Raw genomic sequence first — 22,991 nt, forward strand, 5'->3', positions numbered from 1 at the left:
GACACGACTGAGTGACTTTCAGAAAAGTACAGTTTTATTGCTTTGCCAGGGAAAGGGGCCCACAGTGGGCTAATGTCCTCAAAACTTCGTGTCCCCAACAGGAAGAGTTAGTGAAGAGTCTTAATGTTTAGGGAGCAGGGCGTGGTCAACTCATGGACATTCTCATGAGAGACACCAACTCATGGTTGGTGATGAGGTCACTAGGAGTCAGTATCATCAACCTCTAGGTTCCAACTGGACTGGGGTCTACATGCTTGTGGTCAGCATACAGTTAACCTTTTCCATCTGGTGGGGGTCTTAGTATCTGCAAAACAGCTCAAAAGACATGGCTCAGAATATTATCTATAGTCCTTGAGGAAGAACTAAAGGTCCTTGACTTTGTTTAATGGCTAATGATTATTCTGTCTTATTTGACATTTTCTCACTCCTCTGATTAGAATTTATTCTTTGCCTCCTTTACATGGGTGGTGGTGGGGGGGTCTATTCAGGGAAGGCCTCAAGGGTCCTGCTCGGTTATAGTGAGGGGGCCAAGGCAGGAGAAAGACAACCCCATTCAGCAAGTAGTTAATAAATATACGTCACTTAATCCAGGGGGCTGGTAATAACCCAGCCACTCCATCCCCACGCTAGGCAGAATGACTCCCTCCCTCCCTGGGCACACCCAACAACCAATTCACCCCCCAGGACTTCTGAGATTGCCTCAGGGTCTTCTGTCTCCTTTTCCCTAAAGATAGCACACAGCCCAGTCCACGGTAGACACTCTGGAATTATCTCATTAGCTCCTGTGACTTGGAATGACTTCAACAGCAAGAGTTTAGAGCAGAACCACAGGACCTACAGGTACTGGAGGATTCGGGTCCAAACATGTTTGCGAGGAAAAGCAAAAATCAGTGTATACAAGACAACTTCCCAATAGCATCTCTTCAAGGAAAATCCCACTACATGCTTATGATCAATGATTTCCTTGTCTGAAGCTGAAAGGGGCAAGGTTCTCACATGGACCAGCTTTTCTGCCAAAACCCAGCTTACTGGAGAGAGAACAAGAATGAACTATACAACCAGCCTCCTGCCCAGGTGCAGTTTAGTAATCCATATAAAGTAACACTTCTGTCCCTGTATAAATGAGAGAAACAATGTGCTCTTCTTGGCTCACTAAGGAGAATAGAAACTTAGAAGGCCTAGTCTAGCCATCTTGAACGCTTAATTAGAAGAAGGGTTAAAGGCTGAATGTACATTGTTCCAGTAACCATGTGTGTGTTAGTTGCTCAGTTGTTTTCGAATCTTTGTGACCCCATGGACAGTAGCCTGCCAGGCTCCTCTGTCCATGGAATTCTCCAGGCCAGAATACTGGAGTGGGTTGCCATTCCCTTCTCCAGGGGATCTTCCTGACCCAGGAATTGAACCCGGGTCTCCTGCATTCCTGGCATTCTTTACCATCTGAGCCACCAGGGAAGCCCCTCCAGTAACCATAAAGTACTGGTAAATATTTATAAAATGCCTTTTCTTTCATGTGAGATGAACATAATAATTCTAATTTCCTTCCACAGGGAAGGAGTTATAATCTTTAGAGTGCAATGGCATCATGGTTCTGTGTTCAGGTAAAAGTCAATAATACACAATTATTTACTTTATGCTGAGTCCAAGTTCATCACCAAGACCAAAAAAAAAATCCAAAAAAACCCAAAACAAAAAACAACAAAAGCACACAAAACAAAACAAAAAACAGCTAGGAGGATAAGTTTTCAGTGGTGGAATAAAGAACTAAGATACACTATTAACGTGCTTTCACTAACGGAAATGAATTTGAATAAAACCACTGATTTCTTATAACTTTCCTTATTCAACTACAAAAGTGCTTTCTAAAAGATAATAGTCTATACCAAAGACTGCTAATCTTTTTTTCCAACTCCCAGAAATCTATTTTGGGAAAGAGATGTAATTTCAGGCTGCTTTGATACTATCAAAGTAAATTGTTTAAATAGGAATTGGTCAGTTCAAGTTTTAACTTCAAAAGAAAAATGACACGTTTTGAAGAATAATAGGAATTTTTTAAGGATATTCATAAAATCTGCAGATCTTTAACAATGCTATTAATCTTGATTTTTATTACCTTATTCCTGTAATCACCCCGTGACGGTGGGTTTAAACAGAGAACTAGGAACATGGTCCTTGAAAGCCTCTTTCCTCAGAGGGGTCGTCTTACTTCACACCAAGGTAACAAGTCACTTATACCTGCCTGAAGCAAAATGAACCTGGAGAAACTCCAGCGCTTTTGCAATTTTTAAACTTTCTCCACCTCAACACCCCCTGTCATCAGCTGCTTGAATTTTTAGACTTCCGCATTACTCAAGTCTGGCTGCTACAACCAATCAGAGGCAAGGGTAGCCCTGGGTTCACTCCTGCGTGGCCTCCCTTCACTGTTCTGAGCCTGTTTCCTCATCAGACTGCAAGATGCCTGGTGTGTCTGACATTGAGGAGGACCCCAGCCTGCAACACATCTTAATCTTTTGTTGGGCAGAATACAGCCCATCTTCTCTCAAATCCTGTTTGTAAACAGCATCACAGAAAATGGCCAGCTGACAAAACCAGCAATACTAGAAAGAAATGAATCAAAAACATTTTTAATGAAGTGTCAAAATGCATCCCTGGCAGGTTTGGGGAAAGCCAAGCAAGGGGACGGCAGAACAAAGAATTCAATCTTACTCTCAACTTAGACAAAATGAAGCTTAAAGCCCAAAACAAACATCATTAGATTGGTTCCAAAGTTCTTGGAGCTCCAATAGCGTGTGTGTTTGAGTTCAAGTCAAGCTGGCAACTGACCAAAGGGTGGTCTCTGAGCTAAGACCACGGGAAGGATCTGTGAGTTGCGCTTTGCAGTCAGAGCCACAGGGCAACAGCAGACACAGAAGCCCTTCTCTAGCCCCCAACTAAAATAAATAAATTTATAAAAAAAAATTAAAAAAAAAATAAATAAAATAAAATTATCACAGTTTTATAAAAAAAAAAAAAAAAAGAAGCCCTTCTCTCCAACTGCAGTTTCCAGTGAAGAGACACGTGACCATGACTCGGACTCTCAGAATCACCATCTGCCGGCCTTGCTCCCCCAGGGAGCCGAGAGGCTACTACTACCACCTTCTCCAGCCCCGGTGCTCTGCTAGCGTTCTGATACAGCCAATTCCGTGTGCTAATGCTGCCCTGTGCTGCCAGCAAGTTCTAAAGCCGGAGAATCTTGGGTGATGGTTGACACGGATGGCAGAAGTGAGGACCCACCCCAGTTCAAGTATGTGTTTTCTGTCACATTTGCCAAACTCTGCCTTAAAGGCATGACGGCAAAACTGACAAAGAATAAAAATCAGCACAAATCCTGAAATACTGTGGTGCTCGTATGCACAGGAAATAGTGCTGCATACCCACCCCGCCCCAGGGAGGACAGTGGCGCTTGCTTCTGCTACCTGCAGCCCTGGGACAGGAAGACGTCCTGGGCTGGACACAGGGCTCTGCTTTGCCCCTGTGTCCTGGGTCTTCTCAGGTGGCACTAGTGGCACCTGCCTGCCAATGCTGAAAATGTAAGAGATGTGGGTTTGATCCCTGGGTTGGGAAGATCCCCTGGAGAAGGGAATGGCTACTCAGTCCAGTATTCTTGCCTGGAGGATTCCATGGACAGAGGAGCCTGGTGGGCTACAGTCCAAAAGGTTGCAAAGAGTCGGATATGACTGAAGCGATTTAGCATGCCTGCACATGTTCTGGGTCAAGCTTCACTTTCCCACTTTTTTCTCTTTACTTCCAACATGTCTAAAGCCGCTCACGGCTCAGAAGTTGTTCTTGCTCACAGTAGTGACGGCAACCACTGAACGGATGCCTCTGGGCTCCAGGTATGGTGCTGTCAGCTTTTCACCAATTAGTTCCTTCAATCGCAACCCGAGAACACCCTTTACTGTCTCACTGTCTGGACGAAAAGAGTGAGGTTCAAAGCGGTTAACAATGAAGGGACCAAGCCAGGGCCTGACTCCAGGCCTGATGCCCAAGTCTTCCTTCCTTCGGACGCAGTGCCCCTGCATCCAGCCACGACACAGCAGCTCGTCCCCAATCAGACCAGAACGTGGGGCAGGTCTGGGGTGAGCCGGCCTATCTGAGACTCAGGCCCACGGCGTGCCTCCATCTGCCCTGCTGAGCTTCCTCCTGTCAACCCTCTCCAGCCTCATCCTTCCAACACTTGTTCCATGTCCCACTCCTGCTTTCACCTCTAGCAAGAGGTATTAAGGACGATAGTTAACACTGGTTGAAGGGGTAATTCTTTTCTTTTAAATTTTATTCTATTATTTCTTTAAAGTTTTTTTTTTTGTTTTAACTTGGCTGTGCTGGGTTTTAGTCGCAGCATGCAGGATCTTCGATCTTCGTTGCAGCATGCGGGAAATTCAGCTGTGGCATGCGGGATCCAGTTCCCTGACCATGGATGGAGCTCAGGCCACCTGCATTGGGAGCGCAGGGTCTTAGCCACTGGACTACCAGGAAGTCCCAAAGGAGTGATTCTTACCACACACACTAGCTGTTGAGGGACTCGTGGGCAAAACCTACTCAGGTATCAGAAAGTGGCCTGGCTCTCCTCCTGCAGTGAACGCGGACTGAGACCGATCTAACCAGGGCACTGAAACGGCAATACAGCTGAACAATGGATTCAGTTTCAAACAAGCTGGTTCCCCATAGCTGGTCACAGGCCACACACCCCAAATCTAGTCACCGACCAATCTGCCTTTGGCTGAAGATGAACCGGGCCAGAGTGGACAGGCCAGACTTACACAGGAGCCCCCAGTGAAGAGCAGAACCCCTTGCTGGGCAAGGGTTATTACACACAAAGGACTGTTTCGACCACTCCTGGGTGAAACATCACAAAGCACACGTACATTTAAACCACACAAAAAATTAACCCACATAAACCCTCTAACCGAAAATGTTTAGAAAACGATGTGATAAAAACAAATGCTTTCTAGTCTGACCAAGTTATTTTTTGACTTGTCACATTTGGTACTATTTCCCACACAAGAATATTTTAAGTACAATAATCTTCACTGCCACAGAATTAGAACTTGGGATAAGAATATATTTTATTTTTCTCATAGAAGTTCTACCAAAAATATACTTTTTTCTTAACTTAAAAATACAGCTTTGGAAAGCAAAATTCGAGTTGTTACAATTCACTACATGTTTTACAATCGTGAAAGAAAAGAGATCAACAGAATGGATTCAATTATTAAATATAAAAATGTTCATTTTAAAAGCTTGACCTTGTCCTTTAATAACTTCAGGGTGGGGTTCTTGCTGATTTTCTTGTTGAAGATGACCAGGAGTTCCTCTTCAGATTTGTGATGTTCATTTGTCACCGCATAATACTGAGCTAAAACCTTGACAAAGAAAAACAGCGGTCAAATAGGTATTTGTCCTGAAAATTTGCCCACAGTGTTAGTTCTCTGACCCTGAACACGGCGGACAAATGAAAGAACCCAGGTGCTGGTTACACGGGGTGTCCTGCTTGTGACAATTCACACAGCTGCACACGTGTGACACTTGGCTGCCTGTGTCAGACACCAGTAAAGAAAAAAAGTTACAAAGAGGGAAAAAAACACCGTTCTGGAATAATTAAAAGACAGTAACATATCTAGAGCAGAAATTTTCAGATTTAACACTGGTGCTGCTCTGGCTGAGGAGGTGTGGATGGGGTTTGACTCCATCTCCACCTGCACCCTGAAGCTTGAAAGTCACTGAGACATACACCTACAAGTTTACAGCGTTTCAGATGTAGAAAAACAGAACAAAACTATACATTTTAAAATAAAGAACTGATTCTCCCCAGCATTATATACCTGATTCACACCCTTCATACCTTTTTCCTTAGCTTCTTGATTGTTATTTCATTGTCTGGGGCCTGTTTCAGAATTGCTTTAATAGTTCCCTTCCAGTTGAATTTACCTACAATACAGAAAATAATTTGTAAAACACTGTGTTTTGTGGTACTACCAAAAGGGTTAAGAAACAGCTGTGTGTGAGAGATCCAGTCTCCCTACACCCTGGTCAACATTTGGTGGTGGTACTACGTTTGTAGAGCAAGTTTTTGGTCTTGATGAGCCCTCACTTCTGCACCGCCTATTTGCTGCACAGGAAATGAACAAGACCAGAATGAACAGGATGCCACAGTACTGTGTAGCAGGCACCTGACCTGTCCACTCACAGTGTCTGAGAAGCGCTGACTATCGTCCACCTACTCATTCTCAGAGTGAGCAGAAAAACTATCATTAAGTACCACCATCCTACAAATTCCTGTAGAAAGACATGAGTTCTATCTAATGAACGCAAGATTTACTAAGGATCTGCTAAGATCAAGGGGCTGTCTAAACACAGTAAGCAAAGCAAAGGTTGAGCAAAAGGAGCTGAACCTTGAATCAGAGAAGACAGCCACCAATAACTACTGTCACTAGGCTAGGAGTCATCTAGGGAACCTTTGCTTCTGGGAAGATGAAGACAAGTATGCGGAAGATACATAATTCTGATAAAAGAAATCAAAGATTTAAATCAACAGACACGCCATATTCATGGCTTGGAAGATAGTAAATAAAGTGATCAATTCTCCCCAAATTGATCCAATTCCTCTATCATCACAGCAAGATTTTTTTATAGATATAGGCAAATTATTATAAATCTTCTAATTTTGCAAAAGAATAACGTAAGAATAAGCCTACCCATTTTCAAGACTTCGGATATATCTACTCTAGCCAAGAGTGTGTGTTGGAGGGACAGACGGACACACACGATGGGAGAGAACCCAGAACAGACCCACACCAATACTTGACAAAGGCACTTCATTGAGAGACAAGACTGCCTTTTTAACTCGTGTGGACCAACCAGACATTGATGAGCAAAGAAATGAACCTTCAACCAAGTTTCATACCTCATAAAAATTAGCTCAAAATGGATCATGGACTTGAGTGTAAAATTTGCAACTGTAAGACGTTTAAGAAAAAAAAACAGAAAAAAGACAAAAAAAACCTTCGGGGATTTAGGGCCGGCAGAGTTCTTAGACGACTTCAGAAGTATCATTTTTTAAAAGAAAAACTGATAAATAAGGCTTCATCAAGACCAAAAACTTGCTCTACAAATGTAGTACCACCACCAAATGTTGACCAGAGTGTAGGGAGACGGGATCTCTCACACTCTGCTGGTGGGAATACAACATGGCACAGCTACTCTTGAAAAACCTGGTTGTTTCTTAAAAAACTGAACATGCACGTAATGTACCACACAGCCACTGCACCTCCTGAACACTTCTTCCAGAAAACATGACACAGGAAAACCGCTACATGAGTGCTTACAGCAGCTTTATTCATCATGACCACGAGCTGGAAATAGCCCAGATGTCCGTCAACAGATGAATGGATAACCGAGCCATGGGACACTCATACCATAGACCACTGCTCACGGTGCAGAGGAATGGACTACTGAGATGTGCGGCAACCTGGATGAATCTCCCTAGAATAAGACTGAGTGAAAAGGGCCAATCTCAAAAGGTTACACAGTGTGAAGTGAAAGTTGCTCAGTCGTGTCCGACTCTCTGCGACTCCATGGACTATACAGTCCCTGGAATTCTCCAGGCCAGAATACTGGAGTGGGTAGCCTTTCCCTTCTCTAGGGGATCTTCCTGACCCAGGAATCGAACCAGGGTCTCCTGCATTTCAGGTGGATTCTTTACCAACTGAGCTATCCGGGAAGCCCATTACATAGTAAATGATGCCATTGATGTCGCATTCTGAAATGACACAATTCCAAAATGGAGAGGAAAACGGAGCGGTACATGGAAGTAAGAGACAGGCTCACTTCTGGGTTAGAGGGCGGGGTGGGGCAAGAGGAGAGTGGGCGTGGCTGTAAGGGGGCAGTGGGAGCATTCCCCATGGGGAGAGGAATCTTTGTCTCTTGATTGTTCAAGGTCCTACGGTTGTGGGAGGTCTCGGCCTCAGAGAAAACTGGGTAAGGCCACAGGAGGGTCCCTGAAGTCTAATTATTTCTTAAAAATGCACATGAATCTACAATTATCTCAGAACTAAAAATTTCAAGTTAAAAAAAAAAATACTTCACATATACAAAGTTATAAGCTACACTTGGGCAGTTACTGAACTTCTATGAATAAAGTCTCAAATCCTATTTGGGCTCTCAGGCCTGTTCTTAGAGGCAGGCCTGGGGAGTGTTCCCGGTCTGAGCAGTGAGAACAGCTCTGCGGAGAAGACAGCATTTAACAGGAGCCCTGGACTTCCCAGGTGGCTCAGCTGGTAAAGAATCTGCCTGCAATGTGGGAGACCTGGGTTCGATCCCTGAGCAAGATCCCCTGGACAAGGGAAAGGCTACCCATTCCAGTATTCTTGGGTTTCCCTTGTGGCTCAGCTGATAAAGAATTCGCCTGCAATGTGGGAGACCTGGGTTCGATCCCTGGGTTGGGAAGATCCCTTGGAGAAGGGAAAGGCTACCCACTCCAGTATTCTGGCCTGGAGAATTCCATGGACTGTATACACATTCTGGCTGAAAGAGAGGGTGGCCATGGGGCTGCAAGCAAGGGGACACCAGGGACAGACACAGAGATGGGAAGAGGAACAGTCAAGCCTGTTCCTGTACCCTGGACCTCAGGGTACATCTATGGGAGTGATAAGAGGCAGGGACAAGGGAAACAGGGTCTCAGAACAGGGGCTTCCTTTAAGCTCCAAAGACAATATACATCCCCAATCCAGATGGCTTTACATTCTATCCTTAAAGCTGGAGAGACCTTTGTGAGACTGACTAACAGAGTGCTCACTGTTACTCTGCAGTCACACCTTAGAGCACAGGTTTTGCTCCAGACTCTTTCCCGTGCATCCAGAGGGCACGACCCACCCCCTTCTCCCCCAACCTATCGAGGGCAGAGCTGCAAAGCACAGCAGCCATACCTTTTGCAGCAGCCTCATGGTTTTCTGGTTCTCCGTCCTTGGAATTTTCTGGAAGCTTAATCTTTTTCTTCTTAGAATCTGCTTCAACTAAGTCATTAGGAAGATTAAAAAAAAAAAAAAGATTTCACATTTATAACAGCACCTACCATTTAATGAGAGGCCTACAGGGCCAGGCTCCTAAAAAAAACCCATCACTTTGCTCATGCCCCCAAGCGCCCCAGCCCCAAGGCTGGGGTCTTCTCCAAGGCAGATGACAAAATGGGCAGTTGAAAGGTGATGTCGCCTGCCCGGACTAAGCCCAGGTTGGCCTGCTCCCAAACCTTACACTCCTTGCCGCGAGTGGTTTCAAACAGCAAGGTCTGACAGATTTTTATCCATCCCCAACTCACAGCTCAAAAATTCTTTAACAAACCCTTGGAGAGTGAGTGAGCCACAAACCTTCCGAGTGCTTGCGCTTTCTTTTGCCTGGACCGGCGTCTGCCTGCTCCCTCGCCTCGGCGCCTCCGTCCACCGCCCCGTCCTGGGCGCCCTCGGCCTTGCTCTTCTTCCTTCGGCTCTTCGTCCCCGAGGAGCCGTCGGCCGCCTCCTGCTCGGCCTCCTGTGCCGCTTTGCGCTTTTTAGGCTTCTGACTCTTTGCGTTCTCCTGGTGGTTTTCTAGTCTTAGTTCTTTCTTTTCTTTTTTCCTGTTCTTCTGCCGTTCTGCCTTCTTTTCTCTCTTATTCTTCTTGGCCTCTGCTGGCTCTTCCGTGCTGCTGTTTGCTTTGGAGGACGGGACCTCAGCGTTGTTCTCTGCACACGGCTTGGTCACTGGCTCTGACGGCTGCTGATCTGGCCCCTTACCAGCGGGTTCCTTATTATTAAGCAAAACAAAGAAACACATAAATACTCATTCCAGACACACATCATTGTGTGTATCTACTGAATAAATTCCTCTAAGGAAACTGTTCTTATTACTTACCATTTTATAACTGCGACCCCCCAATCCCATAGCTTACATGTAGCAATAAATACACAAAATGAGAAAAACTACCCCCAGCCCACATTCCTCTCTGCATTTAACAGATATTTTCATTCCACTGGAAAAACGAAGGATCTGTATGTCACAAAAAGCCAGACCTTTAATTCTGGCTCCCTAGCCGCCTGTTAGATAGAAGACGAGCATGTAGATGTGGCAGAAACCATCAGATTGATGCATCTGCAGGCGTGGGTTCAAGTTCCAGCTCTGTTCACTACTAGCCAGGTGACTCAGGGCAAGTTATTTATCTGCTCCAAACCTATTTCCTCATCTATAAAAAGAAAAGGTGGTGACACCCACCTGATACAGTTTATGTACGAATAAAATGAGAAAAGCTAAACTTGAGAAAGCAGCTGGATGTACAGGAAGAGTTTTGTAAACTCCTGAGTACTAGACAGAGGTGCCCTTATCACCATCACTGTTCAGATGGATGGCTACCCTGAGAGGCATGTCAGGGACGCCTGGGCGGAATGTCAAGAATGGTAAGTAAGGAACCATGGAAACACGCGCTGGAATAAGACAAACTTCCTATTTACTGCAGCACCTGACTCAAACTGAGTGACTTGAGCACAGCCAGCCCCACTGCCTGCTGCACTCTGACTATAAATATGCTGCAGCCTCCATGCCTGCCCCTTCCCGAGAGAGGAAATGGAGCAATTCACTGAACTGCTCCATGAGCCCTGATGCATCTGCAAGGGTGGGGCCACGGTCAGCATCTGCAGCTCCGGGGCCACTGCAGGTGTCCTGTAAACCCCTGGACTCATGGTCAAGTTCCATCTCTGTTAAGTAACTGGCCAGGTGACTGACACAATGATTCAGTCGTCCTCCTTTCAGAGGCGAGGTCACAAGGGGACCAAATGGAGGAGGACTGGCTTTCACTCCTGTACAAGCACTCTGCTGAGCTCAAGAAGCCCATAAGACCCAGTCATAGGCTCAAAGAGTAGTATTTAGGGTTTTGAGACTAAACTAAACAACTAGAGTTTTCTCAGTAGGAATTCAGAGATCAAATCATCCAGGCACATGCAGGGGAGGCAGGCGATCAGTTCAGAAAGGACTCAGGAGGAAGGGGGACCAGGACACCTCACGCTGTCCTATAAGTTCGGTCCTATGGTACGGTGTGTCGTGAGCATCAACCCACCAGGGTCTGAGCACCGCAGCCCCAGGCCTGCCCTCTTCATCCAAGTCTCCAGCTGCTGCCTGCCTCCACTTCCTAACCAAGCCCACCCCCTGCACCCCAGTTTGGGAGAGAGGGGAGACAGGAGGGAGGGAAGGAAGGAGGGAGGGAGACACACACTGACCCGTCCAGCAGCCACTCAATCAGCGAGTGAACAAACTCACTCCCCATCAGCTTCCTACTTCGTTCCAGGCTCTCCTCCAACGTGGTCTCTTCAGATACGATTTCACTGCCTCTCTCCCAATAGCGAGACTCTGTCCTCCTTCACTCTCTGCCCTGTCCTCTGCCTCCCAATTCTTCCTGATGTCACCACCTGACATCACAGTATCAGCTCTTAGAGCAGCTGTCTGTCTCTCTTGCCAGAATATAGCTCTCAAGAGAGGGACCCAGGTCCAAGGATGGGTGGGTCCATAGTGACCAGGTATGCTGCGCACCGGGGTAGTGAGTGTTTCACCTGAGAAGGATACAAAGCCTCCAGCCCAACACCCCCAGGGCCTTGGCACCATCTTCACCTCCAACTCCAGGCACGTGCCGGGACGTTCACTGCGCAAAAGCAACGACAAACTGCATTTTGCAGAGCTCCGAGTTTACCACGAGCTGCTTACTGGTTATCTTATATTTAATTCTTCATATATTCACAGCTTCAAAAATGAAATTGGAAAACTCTATTTTTTGAACTCTGGAGTTAAGCTAAACAACCTCAAACTTTTATGATTGTTAGTTAAAATAATGGAAGTGAAAATCGCTCAGTCACCTCCGACCTTTTGCGACCCGACCCCATGGACTATACAGTCTGTGGAATTCTCCAGGCCAGAATACTGGAGTGGGTAGCCTTTCCCTTCTCCAGGGGATCTTCCCAACCCAAGGATCCAACCCAGGTCTCCCACATTGCAGGCAGATTCTTTACCAGCTGAGCCACAAGGGAAGCCCAAAATAAGTGCCAACTGAATAACTGATTATAAGGTTTCACAGGGCCAATTTGTGTGTTTAGAGACAAATACTAGATATACTCCCAAGAGAAAGTTTCATTTTTTATCCCAATTTGTGGTCAAAACTATTCTCTCTGCATAAAGCACATCAACTGCTGACAACTGTGATGAGAATAAAAGACCCCAACAGTCAGACCCCACTGTTGTTTTGAAACATTAATGATATGTTTTCAGATGGGATATAAGCTCCAAGAAGGGGCAAAGTGCAACTGAATTAATGAGAAAAAATGTTGAACAATGGAAGCAAGGATGTGCGCCTACAAGATGTCACACTACGACCTTCTGCAGGTGTATTCCACATCTGGGACCTCTCGGATCAAAGTATCTTCTCTGAAGGTGGTCTACTGACGTGCTCCAAGCAATCCCTCTGGCCACCAGAAGGAAGAAGACCAGCACTGACCAAGCACCCATGGCCTGCTGGGCACGAGCTGGGAGGCTTGTACACCCTCATCTGCTCTAATACTAGGACACGACCCCTCACTCCATACCTACCAGAATACCTGGTCACCTTCTCTTCCTCACGCTGTTTATTTTTCCTTCCTGCCACTATCATCCACCTGAGATGTTTTTCTATGTTTTGTTGAGGGCCTGACATGCATCAGGCACAGTAAGTACTGAGTCTTTTGTGTTGTTGCTTAGTCGCTAAGTCACCTCTGACTCTTTTGTGACCCCATGGACTGTAGCCCACCAGGCTCCTCTGTCCATGGGATTTCCCAGGCAAGAATACTGGAGTGGGTTGCCACGCCCTCCTCCAAGGGATCTTCCCGACCCAGGGATCAAACCCAGGTCTCCCACACTGCAGGCAGATTCTTTCCACTGAGCCACCTGGGAAGTCTCTACTGAGTCTAATGATCTAGCTCTATTTAAGACAAGGAAACGAAGGCTCAGAGAGGTTAAATAAAATGCCTGAGAGCAAACGCCTGGTGAACAGCAAAGCAGGGATTCAAATCGGGTCTGTCAGAAACCCAAAGCTCCTGTTCTTTTCCAATCATCCCCACTACCTGACGTCTAAGCCGATCAAGTCACATCAGCTGGTACTGTTATCAAACATTGGCAATAAATACCCTTCTCTGCACAATAAGGAAATCTTCTCTGCAGTGCACTCAGTGTATTCCTTCCCATTAATGAAGGCACAAAGAGGCTCTCTGAAAAGAAGGCTGTCTTGACCTCCAAAAATAACACATTCCCGTTTCATTTTTACTAAGCACTTTTGCCACACTGCAAGTCTAGAGTGAGATCGGACTTACATTGCTGGAAGCTTCAGAAAAGATATTCCACACCTGCTCCAGGACAGATTCATTATGAACTTTTAAACTGTTCTTCATCCAATTCTGTATGGAGAAAAAGAAAAAAAACCCACTTATTCCATATGCTGACAGGTACACATAAGCTGTCACTGAAGTGCCCACATCCCCTCCATTCAGGCAAGTCCAGTCAAATACATACCTGAAATTTTGCCCTTTTCCTGGGAATGTTGTCAAAACCACTAATTTGCTCTAACAATTCCCTCACTTTGGGGCTGACATTGGGTCTTTTTATTAATTCATGAATTTTCTACAGAAAAGGAAGATAAAAGCAATAAACAATCGACAGATGAGTTTCATGAAAGTCCAACTACTGGGTTCAGACCTCAAGCCCAGATTCTGTGTTAATGTTTATGTTTACAGATTCAACAGAGTGCTGAAAGTCCAGAGCAATTTATTGTTGTTGTTCAGTCACTGAGTCACGTCTGACTTTTTGCAACCCCATGGACTGCAGCCTGCCAGGCTTCCCTCTCCTTCACTACTTCCCTGAGACTAAGACAAGAAATAAAAGGCATCCACACTGGAAAGAACGAAGTAAAATGATCTCTGTTCCCAGACAACATGGTCTTACATGTCAAAAACCCAAAAGATTACACAAAAGGAATCTTTAGGACTAATTAAGTTCAGTGGTTGCAGGATACAAAAATCAAGCTGCATTTCTCTACACTAGCAAAGGACAAATTGGAGAGGAAATTACTAAACAATTCCACTTATAATACTATCAAAAAGAATAAAATACTTAGGGATAAACTTAACCAGCCAACAAGGCAAAAGACATATATACTGAAAACTAAAAAACACTGCTGAGAGAAATTAAAGACTATACAAGGAAATGGAAAGACATCTCATGTCCAAGAACTGAAGAAAATATTAAGATGTCAGTACTACTTAAAGAGAGCTACAGGTTCAGATGTAACCTCTATCAAAAGATGAAACAGTTCTGGAGATGGATGATGGTGATGGCCGTACAACACTGTGAATGTACTTGGTTGCATAGGATGCATTAATTCTCGGCTTCCCAGCCTTCCCAAGAAAGCAGGTGACAGATGAAGCTCCTTGATGAATTAGGAGGACCTTACCTGAATCCATGCCTGCTGTTTAACATCGCCTTTGTAGGTTTTACCTTCATACCCTTTGCCACCATACTTCTGATCTTCACTTATGCATTTCACGTGGTTTTTATAGTCATCGCCCCTTAAAGTGAGAAAGTTCCACCGTTAGAGCGATTCCCAAATCGGAGTCTCTGTGTAAAGCTAGCATGCCGTCCACACTTACCTTCTTCCCGTCTGTGCTCTGCACGGCCACCCCACCCCTTTCACTTACTACGCTGATAACCTCCTGGTCACATCTCATTTTCCTTCTTTCCAACTGTTCAAATCCCACCACCAAACTTTCCACCCATTTTTATATACAAACATCTTAAAATCAAATTGATAGGCAGTATTTTTTTTTAGCCATAAGTGAATAGCCACTAAATAAAAAAGAATTCTCTGCAACAGAGTGGCTTTATCTTTTTAAATTATAAAGCCTGTAGGGTTTCCTGGTAATATAGTGGGCAATCAATAATCAGCTGTAGACTAAATTAAAAGGTGGTATAAAATGGTAGTATCAGGTCATGAGAACGTTCTGGATCTTGGGAGTCTTGGAAAAAAAGGACACTTGATTCTGTCTTATACAATCATTCTGAAGCTCTACAGGGTCCTCAGGGAAACACTGGGAAGAGGTCAGGGGCAAAGTCCCTTAAGGAGAAACAGCCCGATTTTCACCTGTTTCTGTACATCCTTCCTCCTAGGATTAGGCATGAACAAAGACTTTATCAGTTTCCAAACTTTTTTTTTAAAATCACTGCTTTAGAATGAAATTAAAAGGGACTGTTTGCAAATATCCCTCAAACGCCACAGAGGCCATTAGGGCTCACGTGCCAAAAGCTGAACCCTCTGAAGCTGAAGGCAATCAGCGCAAGAATGAGATCAGCCAACTGTAGATGACCCTCCCTGAGATACAAGTGGATGAGCAAGATTCGTCCTGCTCCCTCCCTTCAGTCCTTACCTCTCCAGAGACCCCTTCACTCCCTCCATCACCTCTGATTTTCTGGGGGAGGAGTGAGTCTCCTCTCCCAGGTATCTCCACTGTGAATGAGTAACTTCATTTTCTGGTCTGTAAATGCATCGCTTCCCTGTGATCGGCACACCACACCCAGAAACCCTGCTCCACATGGTCACCTCCCTGGCTCCGGTAACGGCGCCAGGGACAGGACAGCAAGTGCCACGGACTCATCAGATTATGACCAAACCCGCAAGTCCCTTTTTTTCTGAGTCTTCTCTTTACATCACCTTTAAAGAGCAAATGGTCCTGGCAGGCACTACATTTTTTCTTTCCTCAAATTTGCCTCTTCCTCTTTTTTTTTTTTTTTTTTTTAATGCTTTGTGGAACCAACAATCCCATAAGTGGTCTGGACATTTAGTATGGATCCACATGGACTTACCAGAAGTCTTTGCCGCAGTCTATGCAGGAAAGACATTCGCAGTTTCGGCAAAGAGCCACGTGCTTTTCCACTTGTACCTTCTTCACTGATTCACCACATGCATTGCATGTAAAAAATACCATTTTTAGCTAAATGATTAAATATTTTTTTTTTACCCAAGATGGGTTTTAAGCCCTGTCCTAAAAAAAAAAAATTAAAAAGGAAAAAAGACAATTATCATTGTAATGTGAAACTTCTTTTCCAAATATATGACTCAGACACCTAACTCTTCACATGAAAATAACACAACAGAATCAAAGCTGATTCGCAATCTACATAAACCTTTACCATCACATAAGTAAAACTGTATTCAACAACAATAACACAGCTAAAACTGGTTGCGTGTGTGCTCACCACATGCTGGGTTTTATTCTTACATGTATGGACTTATTTATCCTCACAGCAACCCTATGAGGGAAGGACTATCGTTGTTCACAACTTACACGTGGTATTGGGACTTAGACTAAGGAAACTTGCCAAAGTCACGCAGTAGCAGAACCGGGATTTAAACTCGGCAGGCTGGCTCTAGAGATGAAGTCTGGGGCCGTCATGTGCAATATCCTACTTTTTCCAATAACTTTGACTGCACACAATAACTTTCCGATAACTTTGAGTGCTCTCTGTCTCTACTGCCTCTAGGTGGGCACTGAAAAGTACTCTGAGTCCCCAAATACAACAAGAACACAGCCAAAGGGGAATCAAGGAAGGTTTAGAAAGTGGACAAGAGACCTAAAAACCATTCCTATAAGCACAAACAGCACTCATACAGGCATAACCATGTATCCACAGGTGTTAAAATGAGGATGTGCGCCTCAGTTCCAGTGGACGGGAGCAGGTGTGGCCCCCTGTTGGGTCAACCAGGAACCATGGAACCCTTCCAGGTGTCCCAGTGCTGGGTGCTGAACTACTGGAGTGTGCTCCCAAACCCAGGCATCCGGAGCACTGTCCCATGATTTAGTGGGTTCACACCTACACATAACTACTGTTTAAAAAGTTCATGGAGGTGCTACTGCGCGCAACAAAACACAAATTCATTTAAAAGTGCGAGAGAAATCACTGTAACTTTCCAAGATTCAGTTCAGTCACTCAGTCATGTCCAACTCTTTGCAACCCCATGGACTGCAGCACACCAGGCTTCCCTGTTCATCACTAACTCCCGAAGCTTGCTCAAACTCATGTCCATCAAGTGGGTGATACCATCCAATCATCTCCTCTTCTGTCACCCCCTTCTCCTCCCACCTTCAATCTGTCCTAGCATCAAAGTCTTTTCCATGAGTCAGTTCTTCGAATCAGGTGGCCAAAGCATTGGAGCGTCAGCATCAGTCCTTCCAATGAATATTCAGGTTTTGAATATTGAAAACCTGAATTGACTGGTTTGATCTCCCTGAAGTCCAAGGGATTCTCAAGAGTCTTTTCCAACACCACAGTTCAAAAGCTTCGGCACTCAGCTTTCTTTATGGTCCAACTCTTACATCTATATATGACTACTGGAAAAACCATAGCTTTGACTAGACAGACCTTAGTCGGCAAAGTAATGTCTCTGCTTTTTAATATGCTGTTTAGGTTGGTCATAGCTTTTCTTCCAAGGAGCAAGCATCTTTTAATTTCATGCCTGCAGTCACCCTCAGCAGAGATTTTGGAGCCAAGAAAATAAAGTCTGTCACTGTTTCTATTGTTTTCCCATCTATTTGTCATGAAGTGATGGGATTCAATGCCGTGATCTTAGTTTTCTGAATGTTGAGCTTTAAGCCAGCTTTTTCACTTTCCTCTTTCAGCTTCATCAAGAGGCTCTTTAGTTCCTCTTCACTTTCTGCCATAAGGGTGGTGTCATCAGCATATCTGAGGTTATTGATTTTTCTCCCAGCACTCTTGATTCCAGCTTGTGCTTCATCCAGCCCAGCGTTTCTCATGACGTTCTCTGCATATAAGTTAAATAAGCAGTGTGACAATATACAGCCTTGACGTACTTCTTTCCTGATTTGGAACCACTCCATTGTTCCATGTCTGGTTCTAACTGTTGCTTCTTGACCTGCATACAGATCTCTCAGGAGGCAGGTAAGGTGGTCTGGTATTCCTATCTCTTTAAGAATTCCCAGTTTGCTGTGATCCACACAGTCAAAGGCTTTGGCATAGTCAGTAAAGCAGAAGTAGGTGTTTTTCTGGAACTCTCTTGTTTTTTCAATGGCCCAAAGGATGTGGGCAATTTGACCTCTGGTTCCTCTGCCTTTTCTAAATCCAGCTCGAACATTTGGAAGTTCTCAGTTCACCTACTGTTGAAGATGTGTTTGGAGAATTTTGAGCATTACTTTGCTAGCGTGTGAGATGAGTGCAATGGTGCGGTAGTTTGAACATTCTTTGGCACTGCATTTCTTTGGGATTGGAATGAAAACTGACTTTTTCCAGTCCTGTGGCCATTGCTGAGTTTTCAAAATTTGTTGGCATATTGAGTGCAGCACTTTAACAGCATCATCTTTTAGCATTTGAAACAGCTCAACTGAAACTCCATCACCTCCACTAGCTTTGTTCACAGTGATGCTTCCTAAGGTCCATTTGATTTTGCATTCCAACATGTCTGGCTCTAGGTGAGTGATAACATCATCATGATTATCTGGGTCATTAAGATCTTAATTTTTTAATCACAAGATTCTAAGAGTATTGTCATTTTACATTATAAATGTTTCATGAGAACAAATGTTTAACCCAGTAGTTCTTCCTCATCATGAAGGTAAGGGTCAAGTACACCGATATAGTTTATTCAGGGTAAGACTTCATTTGAGACTCCTCCAGCACAAATGAGAGACTACTCCTGGTTCGTGGAAAATTCTCATGCATGAGATCACCATCTTTCCTATACTCCCACCTTCTGAGTCACTGCTAGACAGGACGTACCTAAGAAAGGAGCTGGGCTATTCCCATCCAGCCTCAAATGAAAATGTACATCCTGGCTGCAGCTCCAGGGTTTACAGAGGCTCAGTTGGTCTCTCTTGGAGGTCTCTTGTCCTGCAGTTTGCTTAATGTGCTACATATAAAATGCAGGCCCCTGACCCAGAGACCCCTTCTTCAGCTCTCCATCAGGGTTACATGGGGTCAGTTACAGCCGAGCAGCAAATCCAAAGGAAAGCAAGCCTGACTGTTCTGGGATGTGCACCAACCAAGAGCATCTTCTCATCTGGTTACAGTGAAAGACATGAAACAGTCACAAGTCCAGGGGAGCTGGTCTCACGTGGACTGTGACCCACTCCCCCGAAGCCAGCATTCTGCTCTCAACAGAAGGATGACCAAGTTGCTGGCAGGCAATAAGAGCAGCCGGGCTTCCCTTGTGGCTCAGTGGTAAAGAATCCACCTGCAAAGCAGCTTCGGTCCCTGGGTCAAGAAGATGCCCTGAAGAAGGAAATGGCTAACCCACTCCAGTATTTTGGCCTGGAGAATTCCATGGACAGAGAAGCCTGTCGGGGTACAGTAGTCCAAGGAGTTGCAAAAGAGCTGGCAGACTCCTGAACGCACATGCATACAAGGGCACTTTGGTCTCAAAATGAGAGTAAACCATAGTCACCAAGAGATGGACTGCCACCTTACACACGAGGCAGAAGCAGCTGGGACAAACTAAATTACCTGCTGACAATGTTGAAAGTACTTTCACAATGAGATTCGACCGTGAAAAAATAACCCCCTCAAACTGCAGCTATGGCCTACAGCTTTCCAACCTTCCTTTTTGAGGTCTATCCTGTATCTTGTTTGAGGCAGAGAGGGGAGGGGAGGAAGGCTTCAGCAAGCTTTGAGATCCAGTTGAGAAATGCAGCCTGCCAGGGAAGGTCAGGAAATTAAAAAGGCCTGAGAAGGACGGCCGGAGACAAAATTTCTCGACTGAATGAAGCCAGTGATGTTGAAAAAATGATGCTTGGCATATCTGTGCAAAACATGTCTTCTGTCTGGTGATTAGCCACACACAGCGTAAACATCAATTCAGGAGAGAACTAGAATTTGGTCACATGTCCATCGGAAAGATACCTCTCCAATCGTTTTCATTTGGTCTTTTGTGGCATATGCTCGCATTCAGAAATCTACTGGGATTTTTTTCAAAGACAGAATGGGGAGCTTGCACAGTAAGCTGGAATTCAGTCTCCCAGGGCCTTCCTCTGGAGTTTTAGAGCCACAGCTGCATACTGACGCTTGATCTGCACCGCGGGCAGTGTGGCCACCTGCTTGCTAAGGAGATCAGCTCTGTAAGGAGCTTACCTGTCCCTCTTCACCCAGCCCTCCAGGGAAGTACCTTTCTTTTGTGCGGTAAACACTGGTATGTGTGTCTGTGGTGGGAGGAAGGAGCTGCAAACAACTGCAAGCTCAAAACCATCCAAACTGCACAGCAGACTCCAGTGTGGCAAATCTTAGTGCAGGTTTGACAATTTCAGAAGTGGACATGCTACAAACTTACAAAAAGACGCCCCTGTGAAAATGCAGCCCCTCCAATTGAAGACGCAAGTGCCTCTTACACACAAAAGACAACTTATTCAAATAACTTCACAAGAGGCAATAAAGGTGAAAGAAATTGTAATAGCCACATTTTCAAATGATGTTTTGGTAAATTTGTAACACTTGTACTTCACAAGTTAGAAAAGCTAAAACCATGTTGCATTAAGACTTTTATGACATCTATATACCTGGCTAAGTGCTCTGTAAGTCATGACCTTTCATTTAAAAATACTACGACCCTAAGTCTTTTATCCTTAAGCTAGGCCACACTGGACAAGGAGACCACCCATGTCACAGTGGAGGATGACGGGCATTGAACAGCAGTGCTGAACTGATGGGTAGCAGACAGCATCCGTAGGGGCTGGGAACCTGTGAAGCAATTCAGGCACCTCAGTCTCCTCTTATCAAGCTGGTGGCCACCTTCTGTTGATCTGGGCCTGGACTCAGGTTTAGAGGATCTGAGCTGGAGTCTGCATCTGCCAATTAAAAACTAAATGACCTGGAAGTACCTATGCTTCTCAGAATCTGCTTATCTATAAAATGGGTCTAATAGCTACCTTATAGCATTGTCTGGAAAGTTAAAGATACCAGATTTGAAAGCTAAATCCTTATTCAATGGTAGAATTTCTTGCAGTCTATTTATTTGCACATCAATGATATTGCTCCCAATCCCGTCCAAACACTGCTTTTTTAAATATGACCCTCAATCTACCCATCTTCATAAACTCATAAACTTAACCTAGTCTCTGCTGGCTCCCCATCCTCTGGGTGCCTACACTACCACCCTGTTCCCTGATAACATGAACTCAAATTGGTTCTAGGATTGTGAAGTGAACATGTAAGTCGCTCAGTTGTGTCTGACTCTCTGCGATCCCACGGATGATAGCCCGCCAAGCTCCTCTGTCCATGGAATTCTCCAGGCCAGAATACTGGAGTGGGTTGCCATTCCCTTCTTTAGGGGATCTTCCTGACTCAGGGATCCAACCTGGGTCTCCTGCATTGCAGGCAGATTCTTTACCATCTGAGTCACCAGGGAAGCTTGTATTTGGAGTGATTTATTTATTTATTTATTTTTTAACCTTCCTCCTTACACATTTTTGTATTGTCTATTTTTTTTTTACAAAAAAAAAAAACCTATTCTTAAAAAAAATCCCTTCACAAACATACACACACAGACCTAAACCCCACTGACACCATCACCACCAAAACTGCCCACCTGAAGGGCCAAGCTGTCAACAGCCTCCAGTGAGCCCTGAGACATGAAGCAAGTCATTGTCCCCTAGGGACTTAAGTTCTCCAGGCTGTGAAACAATGCATCTGGCCAACCAGGCTAGTCCCGAGCCCCTCCCGAGAGGAAAACTCCAAGAAACCAGGGGCACGGTGAAAGGGAAAGACAGACAAGCACACACTGTACACCATCACGCCGACGCTCCTGACTGTAGGGTATATAGTCAGGCAGGATCGATCTCTTGCTCTGCAAAGACTCTCAAGGAAGGTACATCCATCTCCACTTGACAGATGAGCGGTGTCTCTTGAACACCAAGTTCCAGTCTCACACTCTCCCCACATACTACATCAACAGCAGTGGTTTAAACAGCATTTATTCACTGGTGTAATAACTACCTGTGGAAGCCGATGCATCAGGCACTATGCTAGGCACTGGGGGGACTGGGGGTGCTGTGTGAATAAGTCCCAGGTAAGCACTCTGCAAGCATGGTAGGCTTGCAAGCACTCAAACCCCACCTCATGCCTCTAACCTCTCCACAAAGGCAGGGGCTGCAGAAAATCCGGACATTGACGGATCATCTACTACGTGCCAAGCCCTGGCTCCTGTAATACCCAGAAGAATCCTCTGAGTTAGGTTCTATTATTATTCCCTTTTGACAGACCAGGGACAAAGGGGTTCAGTAACTGGCAGCAAGCTACACGTGCAGTTGGTGGCAAACCTGGATTCAAAATGCAGCTATTCCCGGCCCTAAAGTCCCGCGCTATCAACCACTATGCCCTAAGGGCCTCCTCCTTGGGGATCGAGCTCCCCAAGACTCAAAGAAGACAAGCGCCTCCTCCCCAACATGCAGCAAGCCTGCACAACCCAGTCCGGTGGGGGGAACAACCAACCATCCCGCCTGGAACCCCCTCTACGGGTTCCTGGCACCGACTTTTCCATTTTAAAATCCGGAGGACCTGGTCATTCTAACTCCAGGACTCCTTCCATATCACCCAGAGCACGAATGAAACTTGAATGCATTTCTGTCTTCCATGCGTTTAAGCCAAAGGAAAGACTCTCTAACGGTGGAAACTCAGGCAACGGCCACAGTGCGCCCACCCCACCCCACCCCACCCCCCGCCCCACAGCCTGAGCTCCAGCCTGCCAGGTCGGACCTCTGCGCCACCGCCCCTCACCTCTCAGCCAGCGCCCGCCAACGGTTTCAACCCGCCGCGAGAGCAGCACGTGGAATCGCGGCTTCCAGCAAGGTTCTATAACGGGCACCTCTCTCCAGGGCTTCCGCGCGCAGAATTCGCTTTGGAGGCGCCCCGTGCGCCTGCGCGCCGCG

At 45.4% G+C, this 22,991-nt stretch overlaps 1 protein-coding gene across 6 annotated transcripts; it reads right to left on the reverse strand.

Moving 5' to 3' along the window:
• Nucleotides 1-5,077: 5,077 nt before the first annotated feature.
• LYAR (Ly1 antibody reactive) lies at nt 5,078-22,971 on the reverse strand. 6 transcript variants are annotated; one of them, XM_081491964.1, is made up of 10 exons: nt 22,819-22,867; nt 22,060-22,266; nt 15,928-16,106; nt 14,522-14,636; nt 13,585-13,692; nt 13,386-13,469; nt 9,399-9,810; nt 8,961-9,047; nt 5,879-5,964; nt 5,078-5,399 (listed from the first exon to the last, which is right to left on the reverse strand). In XM_081491964.1, the coding sequence occupies exons 3-10, from the start codon at nt 16,047-16,049 to the stop codon at nt 5,265-5,267; spliced, it is 1,149 nt and encodes a 382-aa protein (XP_081348090.1). In that variant the 5' UTR covers nt 16,050-16,106; nt 22,060-22,266; nt 22,819-22,867; the 3' UTR covers nt 5,078-5,264. The 6 variants fall into 6 exon arrangements, with proteins under 6 accessions (XP_081348090.1, XP_081348158.1, XP_081347758.1 ...); XM_081492032.1 differs by having other exon boundaries at nt 22,621-22,867; XM_081491632.1 differs by lacking the exon at nt 22,060-22,266 and having other exon boundaries at nt 22,840-22,971.
• Nucleotides 22,972-22,991: the final 20 nt, after the last annotated feature.

The sequence above is a fragment of the Giraffa tippelskirchi genome, chromosome 1 (genome assembly GCF_054371585.1).
Source record: "Giraffa tippelskirchi isolate mGirTip1 chromosome 1, T2T-mGirTip1v1.2.pri, whole genome shotgun sequence".
Classification (NCBI taxonomy): Eukaryota; Metazoa; Chordata; class Mammalia; order Artiodactyla; family Giraffidae; genus Giraffa; species Giraffa tippelskirchi.

Excerpts from the sequence above, each read along its gene's own strand:
- LYAR (XM_081491632.1), bottom strand. The coding sequence starts at position 16,049 with ATGGTATTTTTTACATGCAATGCATGTGGTGAATCAGTGAAGAAGGTA. Across the intron at positions 14,637-15,927 it reads GACTGCGGCAAAGACTTCTG|GGGCGATGACTATAAAAACC; the intron begins GTAAGTCCATGT and ends TCTCACTTTAAG. Across the intron at positions 9,048-9,398 it reads AAAGCGCAAGCACTCGGAAG|TTGAAGCAGATTCTAAGAAG; the intron begins GTTTGTGGCTCA and ends CTAATGACTTAG.